Source organism: Siniperca chuatsi, linkage group LG9, assembly GCF_020085105.1.
Source record: "Siniperca chuatsi isolate FFG_IHB_CAS linkage group LG9, ASM2008510v1, whole genome shotgun sequence".
In the NCBI taxonomy this organism is placed as follows: domain Eukaryota; kingdom Metazoa; phylum Chordata; class Actinopteri; order Centrarchiformes; family Sinipercidae; genus Siniperca; species Siniperca chuatsi.
In genome coordinates this window covers 24842487-24863876 of record NC_058050.1, presented here as the reverse complement: position 1 = coordinate 24863876, position 21390 = coordinate 24842487, and the positions used below count along the sequence as shown (strand labels likewise).

Below are 21390 nucleotides of genomic sequence, written 5' to 3'. Positions count from 1 at the left end.
CATTATGTTAATGGTTAATACATGCAAATGAAAACATTCCAGCAATTTGATTTCTTTGAAGATAGTTTGCATATTGTCTTAGCCATAATGATGGTACACTTTCTCCCTAGCTTCGATTTATGCAAGGCTAGTTAGTTCATTTTTATCAGCTCTGAGTTCATTTCTAGGGCTACTGGAATGTGTTTTCCCCTTCCCCTCACTATTTAACTAATTAGGATTCAGGTACCATAGGCAGATTTTTCACGCTATTGGTGTTTTTCTTAATTAAGAAACAAATGAATTCTCCCCAGCAAAATAGATGGAACAACGGGATAGGGTGCCAGGGGCCAGATGCGACGCTTCTTAATTAGAAGTCACTCCATTGTCTGAGGTTTTTTAATGAAGCTCCAATCTAAATGGATATCAAAAAAGCTTCTAGTGAAGAAAAAAAAAACACACACCGGCCATTTAAAATAATAAGGAAATAAAGATAATGAAAGACAAAGGATATGTACTGGCAGCCCCGGCTCACACCTCCAGTTCAGTGCATGCAGTGCTCTCGTCACCTTTGGATGAGTCCTATTAAAACAGCTCGATCCCTTGCCTGCCCCTGCCTGCCTGCAGCCATGTCTAATGTTCTGCCGAGCCAACAGTGAAACACTCTTTTCAACTTCTCATCAAAGGTGGAAGTTTCATTACCCCGTGGATGGTTATCAACTAACTATTACTGAAAACTGTTGCAGCTGTCAACTTCCTGTCCTGCCTTGAAAAACAGTGGAGGCTAGCGGAATCCATGCTTATCATATCAGTGTCATTTGTGATAGGCTGATGTTTTGTGCAAGGAAGGCCAACGCAAAATTTCCAATTAGCTGGAACAAATTGTCACCTCAACACAATATGGAAGATAGAAATTGTGGTTTGCAATTAGATTTGAGCACCTGGGATGTACATGCGGTGTAAAACTAAAGAAACAGTGCAGATGGAACAAAAGAAAAGTTTTTGTTTTGAAGTTAATTTGCAGGAGGTTATTTTTTTCTCCTGTAAAGCCCAATCATCTCGGTCATGCTGATGCTGCTGTGCTGGTGACTGAAGCCGATAACATCTGGGCTGTTTTTTTACTGAAATAAAACCCGTAGCATGCCCATATGTCCTGCCAACCCCATCAGTTCTTCTTCAGACGGCATGGCTTAGGAGCTCCCAGAGGATGGGCCAGTGCCCACTGATACGGGCCCAGCAACCGTCTTGTCCAGGCCAAGTATCCCTGCGCCCAGGGGCTGTGCCATCAATGCCATGACTTGTGCCAGACTGGATTCCACCCAGCAATCCATTTCAAAGGCTTTTTTTATGGATCAGGTATGCAGTGTGATTTTCCTTTCCCTTTGTAATGTGTCGTGTCAAAGGCGAGCTAGGCTTACTTTAAAGTCATATACTAGTTTTTTCCACCTTTCATTTGGGAAGGAGACATAATTGATTTCTGACTTTCCAAATGTCAAGTTGGAAGAGATGAGAAAAAAAAGAGCAATGTCCTAAAAATCAATCAGCAATATGGGCACGTTGATTTGGATGGTATTTAGTGTTTTGGGCTTTTATTTATAAGTTGTTAGCAAATACTGAAGTGTCTATATCATCTGAATAATTCCCAGGGGAATTCGACTTTTATGGAGAATACCTTACTGAACAACAAATGTAACAGCTCAATACAGTATTTCTTGCCTAAATCAGCCAATAAACATTGAAAGATCCTCACTTCATCATTTACTCATGCAGAATAATTGAGCGAAATACAATTCGCTGATTAAGTTCTCTGGGTTCATGGAGTGAAAACAGATTTTTTAAAAGAAATAACTTTCTTAATAAAAAGTCACATTTTTTAAACACCTCTATTTATCCACAAATTACCATAATCCTCTGGATGTTCACTCGTGTGCTCTCTCTCGTTTAGAGCATTACTTGTTTATTTATATCTGTGAATGAGATTAGAGGGGAAGATTACTTTGCGCAGACACATGAATAGCGATCAAAGACTGGAGGATAATGTAAGTCTTTCAGTGATTGCTCAGCTCTTTTCAAATCTACCGGTGGAGTATTAGAACAATACAAGTGGCTGTGCTCCATATAGTGTGACAACAATAATACAAAATCCTCAGGGAGTGAACCACATGTAAACACTCCAGATCAACACACAGTACACTGGCACAAAGTGTCCTCTAATGCAGCAAAAATTAGCTTTGATCCTGACGAGGGCACGGCAAAGTAGCAATCAGTTCAGTGAAACAGCATCACTTGTCGGACATAAATACTGTTTGTCTGGTTCTGTATCTGCACAAAGCAATGTGCTTTACAGCCCACACTGTTTCTAAAAGCTCAGCTGGAGAACATCAGCCACGAGTAAACAAGCAACATTATGTCCTTCTGATTATTCTAAACAAAAATGTGGACACAAATATGACACTCGCTCATCCAGATGATTTATGAAGAACGTTATGACAGCTGAATTGTCTTTTATTCAGTCTGTCTGTGCTGTACACATTTGGAGGAAGCACTGGTCCGGCCAATTATCGGTGGCAGGACAGAGAAACCTGTCACTCGGATATACATGACAAATGAAGAAGGGACAGCACAGCAAAACACCAACAAATGAATCTTAAAAAAGCACACATGCATGCAATCGCAACAAAAAACGGCATCAGGCTGCAGTTTTGACAAACAAACTTTGCAAAGAGAATTCATTTGTAGCTGCAAATGAAGGGATGGATCTTAGGACCAGTTGGCTAATTATTTATCCTGCTGGCTTTATGGCTCTCATTAATTTCCCCCCTCTCTCTCTTTACCTTCCATTGAAAGTCTGAAGTCAACCTGCATCTGGTGCTGATAACGCCGGGGTCTCAGCAGCCTCACAGCCTCCCCTCTAACCCACCCACACTCGCATCTCCACTAGAGAAAAGGAACAGCTTTCATACACATCCACTGGATAATGCCATTAGAAATAGCACTCAAATCCACAAAGATGTGCTTGCTGAACTAGGAAAACACACAGTACAGTATACTGGGAATAGGTCGTGCTGCATCTCTTAATGTAATGGGCTCTATGGCCAACCCTGTCTCATAGAAATGATGTTTGTATATTACTAAATTGTTTTCATATTTACGTTGTGGTGGCAAAGTAATCACTGCCTGGATTATCTTGAGAGACAACGTTTCTTTTAGTGAGTGAAATAGTACATTTATGTACTGTGCTGGAGTTGCAAGGAAGTTGGAGGAGCTAGATGGCGGGGTTCGCGTCCAGACTCCTGTGGTTAGGTTTAGGTAACAAAAGCACTTTGGTTACGGTTAGGAAAAGATTGTTTTTTCGGTTAAATGTCAATAACATAACCATAAAAAGTTGAATAATGCTGTAGTCACTACAAGCGGATAGTGTAGTGCAAGACTGCCTATTTTAACAGACAACAAATGAAATACGTTGTCAGTGATTTTAGTGAGTTTAGTATCAACATTTTTATGACTTTCCAGGTAAGGTAATTAACAACATTTCCTAATTACGTTAATAGAAAACGTAATGCAGTCAGCATTACGTTTCCCTCAAAACATATTCAATTAGTTGTATATAAACGGAATTTCTAGGACACAGGGCTGCTTTGGCAGGACTGTTTTATGTTACAAGGCAAAGAAGGTGCTGGATGGAGAAGGGGCACAGGAGCAAAAGCGTTAGAAGGATACAAATATGCATTGAATGTTGTACTTTTTGAGTACCGACAGAAATGCTTCGGTAGCACAGAGTATCGAAAGTTGGCATTGAATGCTTGGTCAGTTTCATAGTCTTGTACTCCTCTTGTGATTTTTCCCTGTTTAAATAAAGATATTTGCTAACTTTAGACAGTATTTCTTTTACAGCTACAGTACAATTAAACACTGATGCTTTTGAGAGGTTTGACTTTTTTAGGTAAAAATTGTTTTTTAGAAAATCATGTTTATATTCCTCAAAAAAGGTATAAAAAGTGTATTGGCACTGGTATCGAACAATTACCCAAACCTATTAAAAAGAAATGAAATGAAGGGAGGATAATGAGGTAAGCTGGAGTTCGGTTTAGTGAACTGGGCTGCCTGTATTGGTCTGGTCCTTTCCCCTTTTCTTTCTCTGAAACCCTCTATCTGATGCTTTCCCTCTCTTTTACCCTCTTTCACTTTTTTGGGTTGGGGGGTTGACTGAGATTGGCCCATTCTTGGTGCTTTGGTGAGATCACACCCCAGCAGGTCTGAGCTGAGGCTATTCCTGCACCCTCCACCCTCTCTGTGCAACTTCCCCATCACTGCCCACCACCTCCTCCTCCACCCGGAGCTGTCCATCACGTTCACCCTGTGACAACAATGAACAGCAGGTCCTCACTTGCGAGGACCTCATCGTCAATCCACCAACGAACCAAACGCCCAATTTGAGCCATTTCTTCCAAGGAGGGAACTGATAGACTCCACACTGGTCACACTTTCAAACGCAACAGAGAGACACAGTGGGCGAGAATTGCTGAAAAGCAAATATTGTCGACTTCTGCTGACTTCAAACAGCAGTCAGATGGCAGAGACTACCTAGGCAGTAAAGGAGCTGCATTACACACAACACAAGAGAAAGGGCCTAAAGAACTCTTGGTGATTCCTTTCATGTTTGTCTTTACAGGGAACCCAGAGCATTTATTTCTCTTCTTCTATGCAAAGGAAAGTAAACATGGCACTCTCTGCAGGCTCATGAAATTGAACAGTTCTGAGCATAACGGCCGGTCCTTTCTTTCTTGTGTTTTAGAATTAGATGTGTTAGCTCTACCGCAGTTTTGGCATAGTCTATATATTTTTTTTTTAAATGCTTCAAAGATGAATTTGCATTTCATTCATGATACATATTTCATACTAAATCTGTCACCATTCATGTGCCATTCCAGTAAACTCAGTTTGAAGTTTTTTAAACTGAACTTTTTCTCAAACAGTTCAACACACACATGTACAGGTCAGTGAATCAATGCACACACACACACACGCACGCACACACACACACACATGCAAACACAAACACACAAACTTAATGGGAAGGAAACTTTGCCCAGTTAAGTTCTGTTTCAGTCTCCACAACCGCCCCGGTGATGCTCTTTTGCAGTCTTATTGGACTATCAGTGCTCAGGGGTCATGGGCCTGGCCAGTCAAGATAAAACAAACCCTGATGAAATGAACCATGGGGGAGCAGAGAGGGCTGCTCTCTACTGATGGAAGAAACCCAGTCACTCTGAGAGGTGAGACTATAACAGTGTCGTATTGACCTGAGTGACCTGGCTCACTGCTTGAACTCCACCACACTCTGTTTAGAGAGGAAAGAACAGACAATAGGGTTTTACTGATATGCCATTGGTGTTTGGTGGCCCAAACAAATATAAAGTAGCTAGACTTAGAATACGTAACTATATTTTGCTGTTAATACTTTTTAGTGTTTTTTGTAATGGAGCATTTCTACATTGTTGCATTGCTACTTTTAAACCTTTGAATTTCCCAAAACACTTGTTACTATGAATGATGGGGTCCAACATAAACATTTTCTGCCAAAGTAAAAAAAGTTGTTGTTACATGAGAGATTTCTGTATTTGTGTTCTTCTCTGTGCTTTGTTTACACTGACTTGAAGTTGGCGGGGCTCAGTTGGAAAAAGGTGACATCAGGCAGTTCTGTGCACCAATCCGAATTTAGCAATATGTGGATTCAAATCTGATGACAGTTGTGGGGTTGTTTGCTTATGTTGCCAGGCCACTGTCAATCAAATTATATCAAACCACACCCACGCAGTCCCGATGAAGTTGATCAGCTGACTTTTTGAGTGTTTATATTGACATTTAAGAGAAATACTTAATGGGGGATCTGAATACTTCTACCACCACTGAACCTCATATCAGCAGCAGACCACATGACTGAGCACATCAATATATATCAGTCTGACAGCTGAGATTGAATGATTATTGAACTAAGTGATTGGCATTTTCGTCCATCCCATTCATGTATGCAGCATTCACTAGCTATTTTACACAGCACAAAAAAACCCAACTACCTGCATCTTTCTGGTCTCCAGCAGTCACATTTTACATATTCAGACAGCGTCTGACAAACTTGGAGACTGACAACAATAAGGACAGTTTTCAATATTCTATGCCATTTGATTGAGCCGATGACACAAATAGTTATTTACCAGTTTCAGATCAGAGACATGCACTGTATCGCTATCATTGAGCTGGTCAATATACATCACTTCCACCCAAAGGATTACACCTCTTATCTGAAATGATATTCAATAAAGTATGACCGCAGAAATACAGAGTGGAGTGTTCTTGCTTGGATCTGGCTTATGCTGTGAAAAAAAAAAACACTTTATTGGAATTAAGATCCAAGTCAAGATTACCTGAGGAAACAGCAGTTAGATTTCTGTTCCAGTGCCACGTCCTACACTTTATTCTCCGCTGCCTGGGGACTAAACCACAGTGCACTGCTTTCTACAAGCCATGGGGGTGTAATAGGATGCCTTTATGAAATATATAGACACGCCCCAGCACCTTCCACAGATCATAGCATGGGCTAGGACATTTGGTGAGCAGGAGTTTGTGTGTGTGTGTTTGTGTGAGGCAGTGAGAGGGAAACTAGGTGCTGTGTGCGCCTGACTAATATGGCCTTGCTGAAATGCCCTGCAATAGAAAAAGTCAGTGAGGCAACTGCAAAACTTTCCCCAGCTCTCTCTCTGATGCTCCACGACCGTAATATCATCAAGGTGCATGGGATGATACCACTCACTCATTTGTGCTGCCTAATTAGCTGCTGCAACTTCCCTCCCCACTGCTGTGCCATCCATTCAGACCTTCTAGCAAAGTGACCGTCATTAGCTACAGTGGGATGAAGTTAACTCCACGGCTGCCAGTATGTTAGAGTCTTCTGAATGTGGTCTGGAACAGTAGCAAGGTGGTTTCTTCTTAAACACAGTCATCTTTTTATGGTTTAAACTCAACAGCTGTCTTTAGATTTTCCCTATATGTGTTGTATATGAAGTGCGTTTGTGGAATTTTAACCCAAATATTGAAATAACTCCCGTCTTTATACATTCTCTTTTCATTTTCTGTGTTTTATTTTTCCCTGACATCCAAACCCACACACACACACAATCCCCCACCCGCCCGCCCAAGCCCCAGCCCAGCACTGTATAGCTTTTCTTTTCGGGAATTTGATAAAGCCTTTAGTGAGTGTGGTTAGAGCACTTGGGCTGAGGATCTGATGAGAAGTGTGGGGTCTGTCACACACAAACACACACACTGTAAGTACATTCTAATTAGCTGATGTATGCAGGACCTCATCCACGTTGGAGGGGTATCAAAAAGCAATCAACGCCCCATCCCTGATGAGCTCAGAGAGACACAGAGATCCACATTGTCTATGGAAAGATGATGCGTGGCTGGACCTCGACTCGGCTTTCCAAACCACCATAATGCCATGCAATCACAAGACATTATGCACAGATCTGAACCCCAAAGCCACAGGATAGAGAAAAAAAAAGGGAATATTGAGTTCATAATTCAAAAGCCTGATTATGATGGGCGCTCTTGTGAAAAGCTGCTGTGGAGAGCCAGAAGTGGGAGAATTGGCCTGCAAGTGCCACAAAATATGGTTATAAATGCAGAGGAGAAACGTGTTTAAAAAACTGTCATGATCACGAGCAATAAAGCGCAGATAGCAGAGAAATCAGCAGAGTTAAGATGACAACTCGTTGCCATGGAACACTGAAAAAATTAAGTCAGCAGCGAGTGTATGAGGATAATTTATGAAGGTGATTCTTCTCAGTGGAGGGGAATCAAATAGAAATATCAACCACAGCAGAACTCTATGTTATCAGCATGAAATGGCAAAAAAAAAAAGAAATATGCTAAACATACGATCTAGGATTTTGTCACTCATAATCTAATTTGACCTGAGGCCATACAGCCGATTCGTTTCAGTAAAGACCATAGGTGTTTTAGCTGCAGGCTCCAATGGAGAGAGGCATGTGTGTCACACAAAGACCATCGGTTAGCGACGTACCGAAAGGGACTCTGTATCACCATCTTATCTTCAAAGGACTGGGCAGGGGCTCAGGGGAGCTGTGCCACCTCGCCTCCACACAGACACACACAGAGGGGGGATTTGGACCTGCAAGCAGGAACCAGAGATCTCTCGGCCGGCACCCAGGCCTGGACCCTCCTCCAACTCGCCCGCGGAGAACAGGCAGGGTTCCTGCACACGCGGCACAACATCAGTGAGCTGATTTCCCCCCACCACCACCACCAGCCTCCTCCTCCTCTCTCACTCTTCTTCCCTCCTCCTCCTCCCCTGCAAACCCCCTCCGCCGACTGCCTGCCCATTTGCTTCCTGGCCTCAGCTTGACGGAGGGGATGGGATCTGAACTCAACTTAGACACAGAGTTTCCACATTTCACAGATGGCTGGGAGAGGCTTTGCATGGAGGTGAGGAAACAGAGAGAGAGAAAAGAGAGAGAAATAGAGAGAGGGAGCCTCATCGGCGGCGCCGAAGCGGGGCCGATTTCACACCGCGGTAGTGTGCGCTAAAGCAGGCCGCCGTTAATCCACTCACTGAGGGGAAGGCCTGGAGCTATTCCGCCGCCCGACCGCCATCTCCCTCCACAAAGCCATAAATGGTGCATTATACAACTGGGCTTCAGAGACACTGCTGATATGCTGATAGGTGGCGGACAAAGACCAAAGCAACCACAGGAGCGGAGCCACATGCAGGACTGAGGGCCTTAGCGCAGGAGCAGAACAGCACACATGTATTTAGGCATGATCTCTCAAACGCTGCACTTGCTGAGGTGTGGACTGTTAGAGTGCTATATCTGCGCTTTTGATCGGGGTTAGTTCAACCGCTGGACTCGGCCTCGACAGAGATGGACATGCACACTCCCTCTTCTTCTGCTCGCCAACAAAATAGGTTTTTTTTTTTTCATTCTCCCCACTGTGAATTCATATCTGTGAAGTTACCAAAAGTCTTGAAGATGAGTCTTTGAACTTATGAAAGGCAATCATTTTGAATGAAAGGAGACAGGAAATATATAAACATGGGGGAATTTAAATAAATTGCCACAAAGAAAATCAGGGAGAGGGCAGTGAATTGTGTAACGATAAAGACAGCCACCAGCCTAAGCCACAAAATGAGATGTTTTACATGAAACGAACAGTGGTCTAGATTAGAGAGCCATCCTGTTTAGACATGAAGCCAATTGGGTTGATATCACATGTAGAGAAAATTTGAAAGATAAGTGGGAACTATGAGAATTGTTATAATCCAACTGTAACAAAAAGCTGAAGTATATTGGCTTTTCCCCCCAGAAGCATGGCACGATAAACATCTTTGATGAAAGAAGTTCATTACTTGTGCGCTGTGTAATGTAACATGCTGTATTATGAGTCTATGCCAACCTACAGTGAGGCAGTTTCTAAATGAAGCCTCAGGCATTTAATGGACATCATTAGGTGAAAACATATAAGAGATAATTATGGTAATTACAAATCCCTTTTATTCGCCTTGAGTCTTTGACAAGAAGGTTGTCATATCAACCACTTCAAACAAACAAAGAGTTGTTGTCTCTTCCCCTAAATGATGTCCGGTTCCATTTGGATGGGAATTGTCTTCGGATTATCCTTTTTATTGTTTGGTTAGTGGCTCTGAATCGAGGCTACATTTCTTTCAATAAAAACTTGATTAAAACAAGTGATTCACAATAGTAGAATTTGACTTGTATTTGCATAGCCACTTCATTACAAGTGAGACCTTGATCTTGAAAGCATCCCCATACAAAGCTAATGGACATGTCTGTTAGAGATGGACCCTCAGAGGAACCACGGCCTTCTATTCAATATCAAAGACATCACTATGGACACCCAAGGTCTGTCTTATTAAATTTCAGCTCCATAACAATAGCTAAAGGAACAAAATGACAAACACTGGCTTTATTACGGCTTGCTCTGACCAAAAAATATCTTCCAAGAGTTTGTTTTGGTTAAACCTAATCCAAGTGTTACTGTTATTTTGCCACACAGGGTCAAATCCAGACCAACTCTTGTCACTTCATCTACGTGATACAAGATCTAAGCAGCAAGAACAGATGAAATGTTGTCTGGAACATCTTTATGGAGAGACTGAGAGGCAATCGTGAAAGACTTGGGTGTTTATTTACAATATGCATCCAATCATCCTTTGTCACAGTTCCATGTTCGTCTTTTTCCGAAACCACAGAGAGACACTCGCTGGAGATTCCATTTTTGGCCTCTTTGCTACACAAACTCATAATATGGTGCCATCTTATCAGATCCTGCTTACAATAACAGATTCACTTCGAGTCAAAGCTGTTGTTTAACTTATTCAGTCCCATGGGAAAATTCAGTTCAAACAAGTCAGGAGACATCTGCCAGTCCACAGCAGCTGATGATGTCAACGGGTCCCTGCTTGTACCAGATTCCTCCAGCACTTTCAATCATTCCTTGTGAGATTACTGCAATAGGATATTACTGTACAAACTATGACCATGTGTCCTGCTGCCACAAAGCTTAGCAACATATTACAGTTTGTCAAAGCAAGCTATTGCGAGGGAGAGATAGATACAGAGAGGAGGAGAGAAGCCATTGACCTTTGTGTCCTTCATATTTGCCTAGCTTCCCCTCAACCCCAATCTTAAGAGTGAAATCATCTGATCCCAAACTAACTGTCAACTGGCTTGTGATGGTGGCGAAGCCAGCAGACATCAATCAATCAGATTTTCTCCTCGTCTATCAGAGGAGGCTTTTTTTTCCTGTTTTGCTCGGGCTTATCATCTGACCCAGTTGTTATCCTGTTTCTGAAGCTTAAAAAACTTTATTATGGTCAAATGTATGTCTCAGAGATTCACAGGCACATCCTAGACCAAACCAGAAGGAAAAAAATATATTATCAGTATTTCTCCACAGAAATGAATGCAGCATGTAATGTTTGTAGTTTTTCAAAATGAGGCTCTTAATTCTACACTCATGCTGGAAATAAGGAGTTTGAGCCAGTTATCTTTGGTTTTCAGGAATGCGTGATTGCGTGAACCTAAGATAAAAATCCAATCTGATATCATAAGACAAAAAGGCATTTTAGTTGGCTACAGCACTTGCTCAATGTCAACAGTTTTTAGTAATTACTAGATAAGCATTCTCTGAAATACAGAGAGAAAGAAAATTGGCTGATTCTGAAATAATAGCGGCTGCATCTCTCTCTGGATGTTTACGCTGTCTCTTCACAAAGCCTGCTTTGAAATAATATGAAGTAGGAGACATGTGCTTTGCAACACGTCACTCTTTTTGTCACTGTCCAATATCGCACACACCGATTTGCATAATTTACTATAAATATAATCGATCATCATCAAAGTGTTCCAATTGGAATATGGCTCCATCATGGCTATTTCTGTAGGAGTGCTCACTGCTAATCACATGCAGGCAGATATGGCCACTGATCACATGATGTGTAAGCTGTGCTGTCAACAGCTTTACCAGCTTTGGTGCAAATCAAAACACAGCCTCTTTAAAGTATTAACATGTTTTGAAGTTTGTTTTATATTTTCAGCATATTTGACATAAATTGTTTATCTATTTACAAAGCTTTGTCATTAGTGATTTTCCACTGAAGCCTTAAGATGCGATGTGTTTTGTGCCGTTCGTCTGGTGGAAAATGCTGATGTACAAATTGAACTGAAAAGCTTGTTACTTAATCCTCTGTTGCCACCTATCCCTTAACTATAGAGCCTGCTGCATTTCATTCCAATGCAAAGTTCTGCATCGCGCTGCCCCCCACAAATACATCCTCAGTAATTCCTGTCAAGCCAGAGATTTACACTGAACAGCTATTAGGGTGTCACTTTCTGTCGTGCCAGCCACTATCCTGCTCACCAAATCATCCCCTTTCATTTTCATTGCTTTAAAAAAATTACCATTTCATGTGTTTTTTAATTACCGAAAGCAATTTATGTGGTTGAAGTCAAACTCAAGGCTTGGCCAATGATTTTACTGTATATTGCTGACGACATATTGTGACAGTGTCTGCTGCAAAACGTGAGTCATATTTCCTAGGAGTCCCTTTCCTTTCTGTCATCCAAGATTCAGTCAAAACCCTAATATCAATTTTGACATATTCCATGAAAATGTTTTGATTAACTGTAGCTAATTAAATTGAAATAAACAAAAAGAATCTTAATACAGACATAAAAGTTATTTACATCCCTGCAATGGAAGACTGACAGACTTTATTTCTGGGATATGGCAGAGGCAAGGTCCTGTTGCAGGCGCAAAGCTGTTTCTCTTCTGGGCTATGGAGATGTCAAAGCATCACACAAATGTGATGAACCCAATATCCATATCCATGATACATCAAAACCTCGGCATGGCACAAAAATAACTGCAATACCTCAGGAGCAACCTCAGAAATCCCCTTAATTGAGCAATATCTTCATTCCTGATCCATGTGCATCACCAAGGTGAAAAGGGACTGTGCAAGTTAAATGAAAGAAGAATTCATGATGTGTGGCGGCCTCTCTTACTCACCCTGGCTATTTCCCCTCTTGGCAGGGGCCAAATAGAGAATGTTAAATGAGGCAATTGTGTCCCGGAGGCAAAAAGAGGAAGAAAAAAAAAGCAGGCAGTGCCCCTGCTCTCTGCTCCAACCCTGAGGAGCATTCTGCAGCATGATGAGGTACATCCAAGCACTCAGGCTTGCCACCACCCAAATAGCTCAGACCAGACCTAACTTCCCATGAGAACAGGCCACTCCACTCTAATACACATACAAATTCACAACTCATAAGTCAAATTCCTAATCAAGCTGGAGTTTCATTGTACAATGCACAAAAAAACATGCAGGTTATAATGAATGCACAATGCCTGTCTGTTAAAATACTGACCCAAAGTAACTGAATTTCAGCAAAATCTCAATATGCTCAGACAAATAGCACAACTTCTTTTTATTGTGGGCAGTCGTGGAAAGCGACTAAGTACATTTACTCAAGTACTGCACTGAAGTATAATTCTGAGGTACTCGTACTTTGCTTGAGCATTTAAATTTGATGCTACTTTTAATTTACTAAATTTCAGAGGGAAATACTGTAATTTTTACTCTTCTACATTTATCGACAGTTACTAGTTACTGTGCAGATTATGATTTTATACACAAAACTTGGGATAATCTACCTTGACCAACTACAACAGTAAAATGCAACTTACACAGGGATGCGTCAGTAATAATAATTTAATGTATAATAATAAAACACTCATGGGCCATTTTGTGCACAATGAGTACTTTTGATACTTAAAGAACATTTTTCTGCTAATACTTTAGTATTAATACTAGTTTTAAGTAAAATTTTGAATGCAGGCCTTTTACTTGTAATGGAGTATTTTTACACGGTGGCATTGCTTTGCTTAGGTAACGGATCTGAATACTTCTCCCATGGGGCTAATCTACCTAATCGGTAGATCTCGATTAATTGTTTCTTCTATAAAATGTCAGCAAATAGTGAAAAGAGTCCAAGTTCACGTCTTCAAACCCTAACAGTTCAAAATTAAAATATATTCAGTAAACTCTCACAGGAGACAAAGAAAACCAGAAAATACTGACATTTGAGAAGCTGGAACCAGTTAATTTTAAAATGAATCAATAATCAAAATTATTGCCAATTAATTTTCTGTAGATCGATTAATCCACTAATCAACTAATCGTTTCAGTTCAACACAACTTTGCTCAATCAAAATATCATGAGCACCATAAACAGTGAGTGCCAGGATATAGTGTAGGCCTAGGAGGCCTGTAGAAATACCAGGATGTAGAGGATGTGATCTGTTAATATTCTGTGGCGGTGGCTGCAGGAAACTGATCTCCCCTGCAGTCCCACACTGTCAGCTATACAGACATACTCCACGGTGACACCTCTGATAATCAAAGCTTTGTCTGGGTCTTAAAAGGACGTACTTGAACAACAGCGAGACCAGAGGCCTTCTTTGCTGTAATGGCCTTTGGACATCAATATTTAAATCTTACATCTCTGTTGTGATTAGAATGCTGCCTTTCTCTGTTTTTTTCACCCCTCTCTCTCCTGAAACAACAAGGTAGGGGTGAAAAAAGGCTTAAATCAATGATCTTTGAGTCTAAACTAGATTCCTAAGCAGTTTGCCACTCTCAGCAGCAAGATAAGATAAACTCTCTTTGACCTAAGAGATGAAGTTGCCATGACGATCAGGGAGTCCACTTTCTCTATTGATATTTTGCTGATGTAACAACAAATGGAACTAGATCCTGCTCTTGATAATGGTGATTAATTAATACCAATATTGATCCCTACAAGCAAGAGACAAGGCTATTAACTTAAAGCAGGCTGAAAGTCAATTGTTACCTGGGGGCTCAGTGGGCATCATTGATATCAAATCTAAATAAACAGAGAGGAATACGGATAGGGACTGAAACGTAAAATTAAAAAGAAAATACACAACCAGCAACAGTAAAAGCATTGTTTTTGCACATATTTCTAAAATTAACATTTTGTTCACGTTGGTGACAGTTACAGTGCCTGAATGAAAACACAATGGTGACAGCTTGGAACGACGGTTATTGAAATAATAGCAGTGGAATTCAGGAAAGAGGAAGATAAAGAGGAAACCGTGTGAGGAAGTGACCTCCACCTTTGCAGCAACCCTGCCCACATTTCACACTGCTGTCCAGGCACTGCAGGCTACAGCGACAGAGAGGGCAGGATTAGGCACCGTCAGTCCATCGGCTGCCAACCCCAGCTCATCCAGCACATCACACAGCACTGTTGTCAACAAAGGAAACAGCAGCTACTATACATTCCAGTCCCTATAGCTGTAGAGCCTGTGACATAAGCAGTAATAGCAGCGCTGTAAATACTTTCGCTATACAAGAAACATTGTACTTTAGACACAATAGAAAAAACATTACAAGAAGATGACATTCATCTGCATTGTTGTTTTGTGTCAAAAGTGAGGAGGCAATTGGGGATCCTTCAGCTAAGATGAGGCAACGGCACAAGCTGTTATTGGCAGGGAACAGATGTTTGAGGGAAAGTTGGCATTCAACAACCATTCTTCTTCTGACAGAAATCAACAAGAGAAACACAAGAGACACGGCGTGATTGTCACCCAATGAAAGAGAAACCCTTAAATATACAGGGAGGCTGGCATGCAAATATTTTTTTGATTTTACACCCCCAAAACATCTGACTGCTGGAGTTGCCAGCATTTGTGGGCCAAGGGTGAAACGCAGCGTATACAACTTCCACGGCATCAGCACGCTTTCCTTATACAAGACAGCAAAGCTGAGCTAAGTTGTAGGAAATATGGACAAGGAGTCTGTTCCCTGAGAGAGAAAAAAAAAAATACATCAAGCTAACAGCTCCGATCCCTCTGCTAAAAGCCACATGCGCGTCGCACATACTGTACATGCACCAATGTATACACAAGCAAACACACACACACACACACACACAAATTCAGATACAGAATGTTGGCAGTTAATTCAGTAAACACTCCCCTTATCCCTTTTACTGTAATCTGCCTCTGATAAATGCCCCTCAAAGATAGAAATGTCACCTGATATGATAAACAGTATGCTAACGTTACATAAAGTGGCCTTATGCTAAGGAGTTGGAGAGATTAACTGTAGAGCCGAGATGGAAAAAAATGGTTGCTACGATAAAAAACAGACTTTTAGCTGTAGCAGAGAACCTTGTTTGGCTGTAGTTCAGTTCCAAACTGACTAGTTGAGAAAAGCAGGGGCCTTATTATAATAATCCAAGGGTTGTACGTACATCATATTGGATTTAAGGTAACTTGATAGTCAGTATAAACAGAAGCAGCTAACAATCACAAATAAATAACCCCAAAACAGTTGGGATCATATTCCTCAAAGGCCTTAATATTAAATATATCAGTCAAACGATGCATCTAAGAAAATGGGATCGGAAAAGCAATATTTACCAAAGCACCCCTAGTCCCTGAACTTCATCCACAAGGTATTATGGGTAAAAATAAAACAAAATAACAAAAAAGCATTACTGTACACTGCAGTGGAGATTGAGTAGACTGAGCAGATTAGACATTTTGACAGTATGATAGTGGTAAGCTCTGGGGAGTTATGCACTTGCCGCTCGGTTGCTATACAAACTTACAGTAAAAGCAGTATAATCACTACAGCATGGTGCCTAATTCTGGTTGGACAACGTTGAGTAAAAGAGCCAGAAGAAGCAACATGAATTCTCAGACGGTACATGTGGCGAAGACAACAGTAAAGGGGAGAACACTAAGTCAGTTTAATAAGCACATTTGACATTAGATGTCCGCCCATGGCCTCAGAGGGCCGCTTCAATATGTTCCCATAAACACTGGCGGAGGCACGCTCCCTACATCATCCAGATTCCCCTTTACGCCGTGAAACTTTGGGGGGCAATTTTACAGAAAAATTACTCTGAGGGGCCTGGTTTCAATTCAGCCTGTTCATATCTTTCCTTCCTATTAAGCATCAAAATGTTCTCCTCTCAGTAAGAATAGAGGTATGGACACCACCAGCACCCGGGGAAGGGGGGTTGCAGGGAGGACAGGAGGGAGGGAGAAGAGAGAATAGGGGGAGCTTGGTGGAATTCACACATCATATTACAGCAGCTAATCGCAATCCGCAGAGCATCAGCGATATTTTCATCATTCCTGTCAAATTCTACTGACCCGCCTTGGAACGGCTAACAATCTGGGCAATTTATTGGCATATTGGCACGGGGTGATAAGGCTAAAAACAACAGCAGCTAGCAGCTGGCCCTGGGAGATGAGCTGATAACATTGATATGTGCTCCCACACAAAACACCTCCAACACTATCTCCTCTTTCTATCAAACTCTTATTACAATAAAAGTGTATGGGGGGGGGGGTTCATTTTCTTGGAAAAGCTACAAGGGAGGGGATACAGGAAGGGGGGCCAGAAATATACATTTATATATATATTTAAAAATCAGATGTAACGTTTCACAGAAAAAAAACAAGGGGGGAAAATACATAATTTATCACTGTATTATCGGGATATCCAGGCAGCCTAATCAAGGAGCACTGAGTGACTATTTTTTGCCTTATCATCCAAAGTGGTGGAAACGGAGAAGGAATTATCAGCCAGCTGCAGATTGCTGGGCTGGAATTTTAATGGTAATAATCGGGTTTCTGATGGTATATCTTCTCTGCTTATCTTTCCCATTATCTGGCCTTATCTCCCCAGTCATCGGAGCAAATTAATGGTGCTCTTTCAGCATCGCCTTTTTATCACCGCTCAGAGAGCACCCAAGGGGAAAGAATAAGCAAAATATTAAAATACTGCATAAATCACAATTTTAGATAACGGTCCAATGTATGCAGGAGGAGGGAGGTTGGGGGGGAGGGGGGGGGCAACAACCTTTTTGTCCTTTAGAATGACTGTCTGTGCTGACTTTCTGTGCACTGCCTCCTCTGCCTTTTTCCCAGAGTTCCCGGGGTAGGAGAGAGGATCTGGGCTCCTCGTGACCTTTCTGTTTCTAACTAGAGCTTGATTATACGACTGCACACCAGCTCCATATTAACAAGATCTTACACATGACATACTAATTCACACAAGGCCAGGTCACAATGACGAAAGCGTAACACAAACGCTTAGACTTCCTCTGCTCGACAACAAAATGTGGATGCTACGATGGGATTGGTCCAAAGATGAGTGGGCCATATCACGTCACACTTTGTCGTGCATATTTGTTGTTTAGAAATGGTTGCGGGTTTGTGGCGGATGCCAGCAAGAGCACAAATATGAACTCAAAGATAGTTAAAACAAAAGGATGCTTCTGCAAAATAATTATTTACATTCAGAGTATAGGGCAACTATACTGTACCAAACTATTCAAAAAAGTATGACAAATAAGTGCAAAAACTATTTTTATTCAGACAAACATTTTAAACTATACCCTTTTCACCATCAACTAAAAAAATAAAATGTTAAATTGCTTGATTTTAAAATGAGATAACTGCTGTTTTTTCAATAATTTTTGCTCTAATAAAATGTACAGTACAGTATTAAAAATACTAAGAAATCTCAAAATAAATGCATTTCTTTACCCAAAGAAGCAAGAAATAAATCCAAATTCAAATCCAAACAAGATTGCCTTAAAAACTTTAAAAATGTATGGCCCATGAATATTTAATTGGTGAAACAATAATAATTATGTGTAAAATTAAACAAGACGACACACAAATCTCTTGTGTCACAGAATCTGTCTCACGCAACTGTAATTAAAAAAAAGCTCTTGCATACCAACATGCACATGCCCTCATGAATTCATGTATGTGAGCTCACACACACATGCAAACATACACACCCACACATGGACACACACACACACACACAAATGTTTCCTTAGTTCTGACTTCTCCATAATATCTTGAAGCACAGATCACAGTATCATAAGCACAAGACAAATTAGCGGAAGTGGTTTGATATTTGATATTTTGACCCCAAAGTAGTAGCAGTCTGCTTTTAGCCTCTTACAGCAGCAGCTAGAAGTAACAGCATACAGTGGACAAACTGAACACACACACACACACACACTGTACACACACTCAGATGTCAGCTGTATTTGAGATGTGAAAGTGTGTTTATGTCCATGTGCGTGTGTATGTGTGGGTGTGTGTGTACAAATCCCCACATATTTATGGATGAGCAAATTCTGAAAAGCCATTCATAAAAAAAAAAAAAATATATGTATCATGGCTAAAATTCAACAATGTGAATATAACACACTGTTGAATTAATGTAGGCCATGAGGTTATGCTTTATTAATATTTTTCATGCATTAAAAACAAATAGCAAGCCAGTAAATTTCAGGAAAAAGCTGTATACATTTTCATCTAAATTTGAAAAGCAATTATGTGTAAACACTACTGCTGAGAGACAAGGTCAACATGAATGGTTCTCTTCAGTGAAATGAAAATTAAAACATGCCCTAACTTCCTACACTTGCCCTTTTACTGCCAAACCAGGAGTCACAACCATCAACACTACTAATCAATATGTATATGTATAGGCTATACTGTGAAGTTTGAAAAAGTGTGTGTGCTCGTATTTATGTCCACACACCTGCAAGTGAGTGTGTAGGTGGAATAGGAAAAAACTGAAGAGTGTGTGAAGGAGTTGGAGTGTGTGTGAGACACGTGTGTGTCTATGTGTTACACGAATAAAAACCTACAGCGATACAATTCAAAAACAAATCGGCCTTTTAAACCAATCGCATAATACAGATTCAGTATTTATTATTGGCCTATAATTTAGAATTACTGCTGATAAATTGGCATAAAAAGCTTTAGCCTGCGCAGCCAAAGTGCTGCACTGTCTGATACACAATTTTGGATGAAAACTGGAATAGAGTCACATCAAACAGACAAACAAAATAACTTCATTTTGCTACAACTTGGCAGCAGCGGGGAAACTTTTCAGCCAGCAGCACCGTGGGATTTGGATTGTAAATCATCTCTTGAGAAACACAAAATATCTGCGGAGGGAGACTGGAGCGTATGGACCGTGACAGGCAACACATGAGTGGCGATAGTTGAGCGCTGCTGAATCAGCTTCAGCCTGGCCACTATCGTTACAATATTCTGCGAACTCTAATACGCTTGGAGACGCGGTGTAACGGCTAGGCAACATAGAAAAGAAACTTACGTTTGATCTGCCTGGGGTTGCTCTGCTTCCTTCGGGACATGCCTGCTGTGCGGCTGGTCAGTGAATCCAGGTGTAGTACTGACAGATCGATAGGTTCTGGTTCATCCAAGCAGCCGGTTTGGGTTTTTGTCTGATGGAAATTGAGAAAGAAAAAGAAGAAGAAAGGGGGCACCAGTACTTTTTACGCACAAGTCTATCGTTCCGTCTGTCTTTCCTTTATCTTTCTCGTCTGGCTCTCGCTTTGGCTTTCTCTCTCTCTCTCTCTCTCTCTCTCTCTCTCTCTCTCTCTCTCTCTCTCTCACATGCACACCCTCCCTCGCTCTCTCTCTCTCACACTCTTTCTCAGCACCGTTCTCCGTGATGAGGCTGCGCTTCGCCGCGATCCGCACGGACTGACTGGGGAGGTGAAAGCGTTTCGCGCTTTTGTTTGAAGATAAGGTTTGTTCCTCCCCGGGTACCGTAGCCGCAGCTTCTTGAACTTCACTTGATCCACAATTACTTTAACTTTCAGTTATTAATTAGGTCACCCCCCCCCCCCCATAGTTAGCGCCGGTGTTTTGTGGTAGGCTAAATATAAACGGAGATGGAGACAAAACTGAGCTGCAGCCGGTGATCATCATGAGGCATCACAGTCACAATATAAACAACGAATCATTTGCCTAGCCTATATTTCAGGTAAACAGTTTTTCAAACCTTTTTTTCTTAAAGGACTCTGTTGCCATCAGTTCGGTGCTGCTTTAAAATGATCTTAATTTAACAAACGTTTTTATTTTATCCATTACACACAAAAAAGAGAGGTTTAGGGCAGAACACCCCACTATTGCACCAGGGGAATTTAATACAGCATGTGGTCTCAGTCATATCACCAACAAATCTGAACCTATATTGGTTAAATACACCAGGATTTGCTCAGTTGCAGCTTGGCCACTCATTCCCCCATAATGCACTCTGAGAGTTGATCTGGATTGAGATGCCATGACCTCAAATGACCTGACCTCTTGGCCAAAATCTGAAAGACATCACCTACACTTTATCAAACACACACACACAATCTAACATTCAAAATTATTATACAGTATATAAAAGCCTGGTGTAAATTCTCTGTACTTGAGACTTATACTTAAAAATGTGTCCAACCTTTTACTGTAAAATATATTTATTTTTATATATTTCCAGTGAGAGGCAGTACTCTGCTTTTTATGCTTTGTTTATTTATCAATATTTGAAAAACTGTCAATCAGAATATGAGCATTTTCTCTTGCCCATAATTAGCCTGCCTATGGACGAGAAAAATATTCCGAATATTTGAAGAGAGAGAGGGAACGAGTGTCTTCAAATCATTCAGATTTTGACTGCCATGTTCTGAATAGTTGCCCAAACTGGAAATCACTCTCTTCAATTAGCCAGTTGGACTGCCAAGGAAGACAAGCAAGTGGCCTGTGAAATTATCTTGTAACCCAATTCCACAACTTTGGAATGGAGTCTGAAACTACAGAATAATTTATGTGGCAGACGGGTCAGCGGTGGTTCACCTTGAGGAGAGCATCTGTCTTGTGAGCCTCCTTGGTTTGTCTCTTGCTGCATTTCCCCCCGTCCCGTGGTGGCTGAAGTTTTTT

The 21390-nt window shown here is 41.1% G+C and overlaps 1 protein-coding gene across 2 annotated transcripts in view; it reads right to left on the bottom strand.

Annotated features, from left to right (window-relative positions):
- zfpm2a (zinc finger protein, FOG family member 2a) overlaps positions 1-20244 on the bottom strand; it is a 116184-nt gene extending 95940 nt beyond the window's left edge. The window contains exon 1 of one of the 2 annotated variants that reach the window (XM_044207980.1): positions 19775-20244. In XM_044207980.1, coding sequence (XP_044063915.1) covers positions 19775-19814 — 40 coding nt within the window. In that variant the 5' untranslated portion in view covers positions 19815-20244. The remainder of the gene's footprint in view (positions 1-19774) is intronic. The other variant, XM_044207979.1, reaches the window with a different exon arrangement.
- Between the last annotated feature and the right edge of the window lie 1146 nt (positions 20245-21390).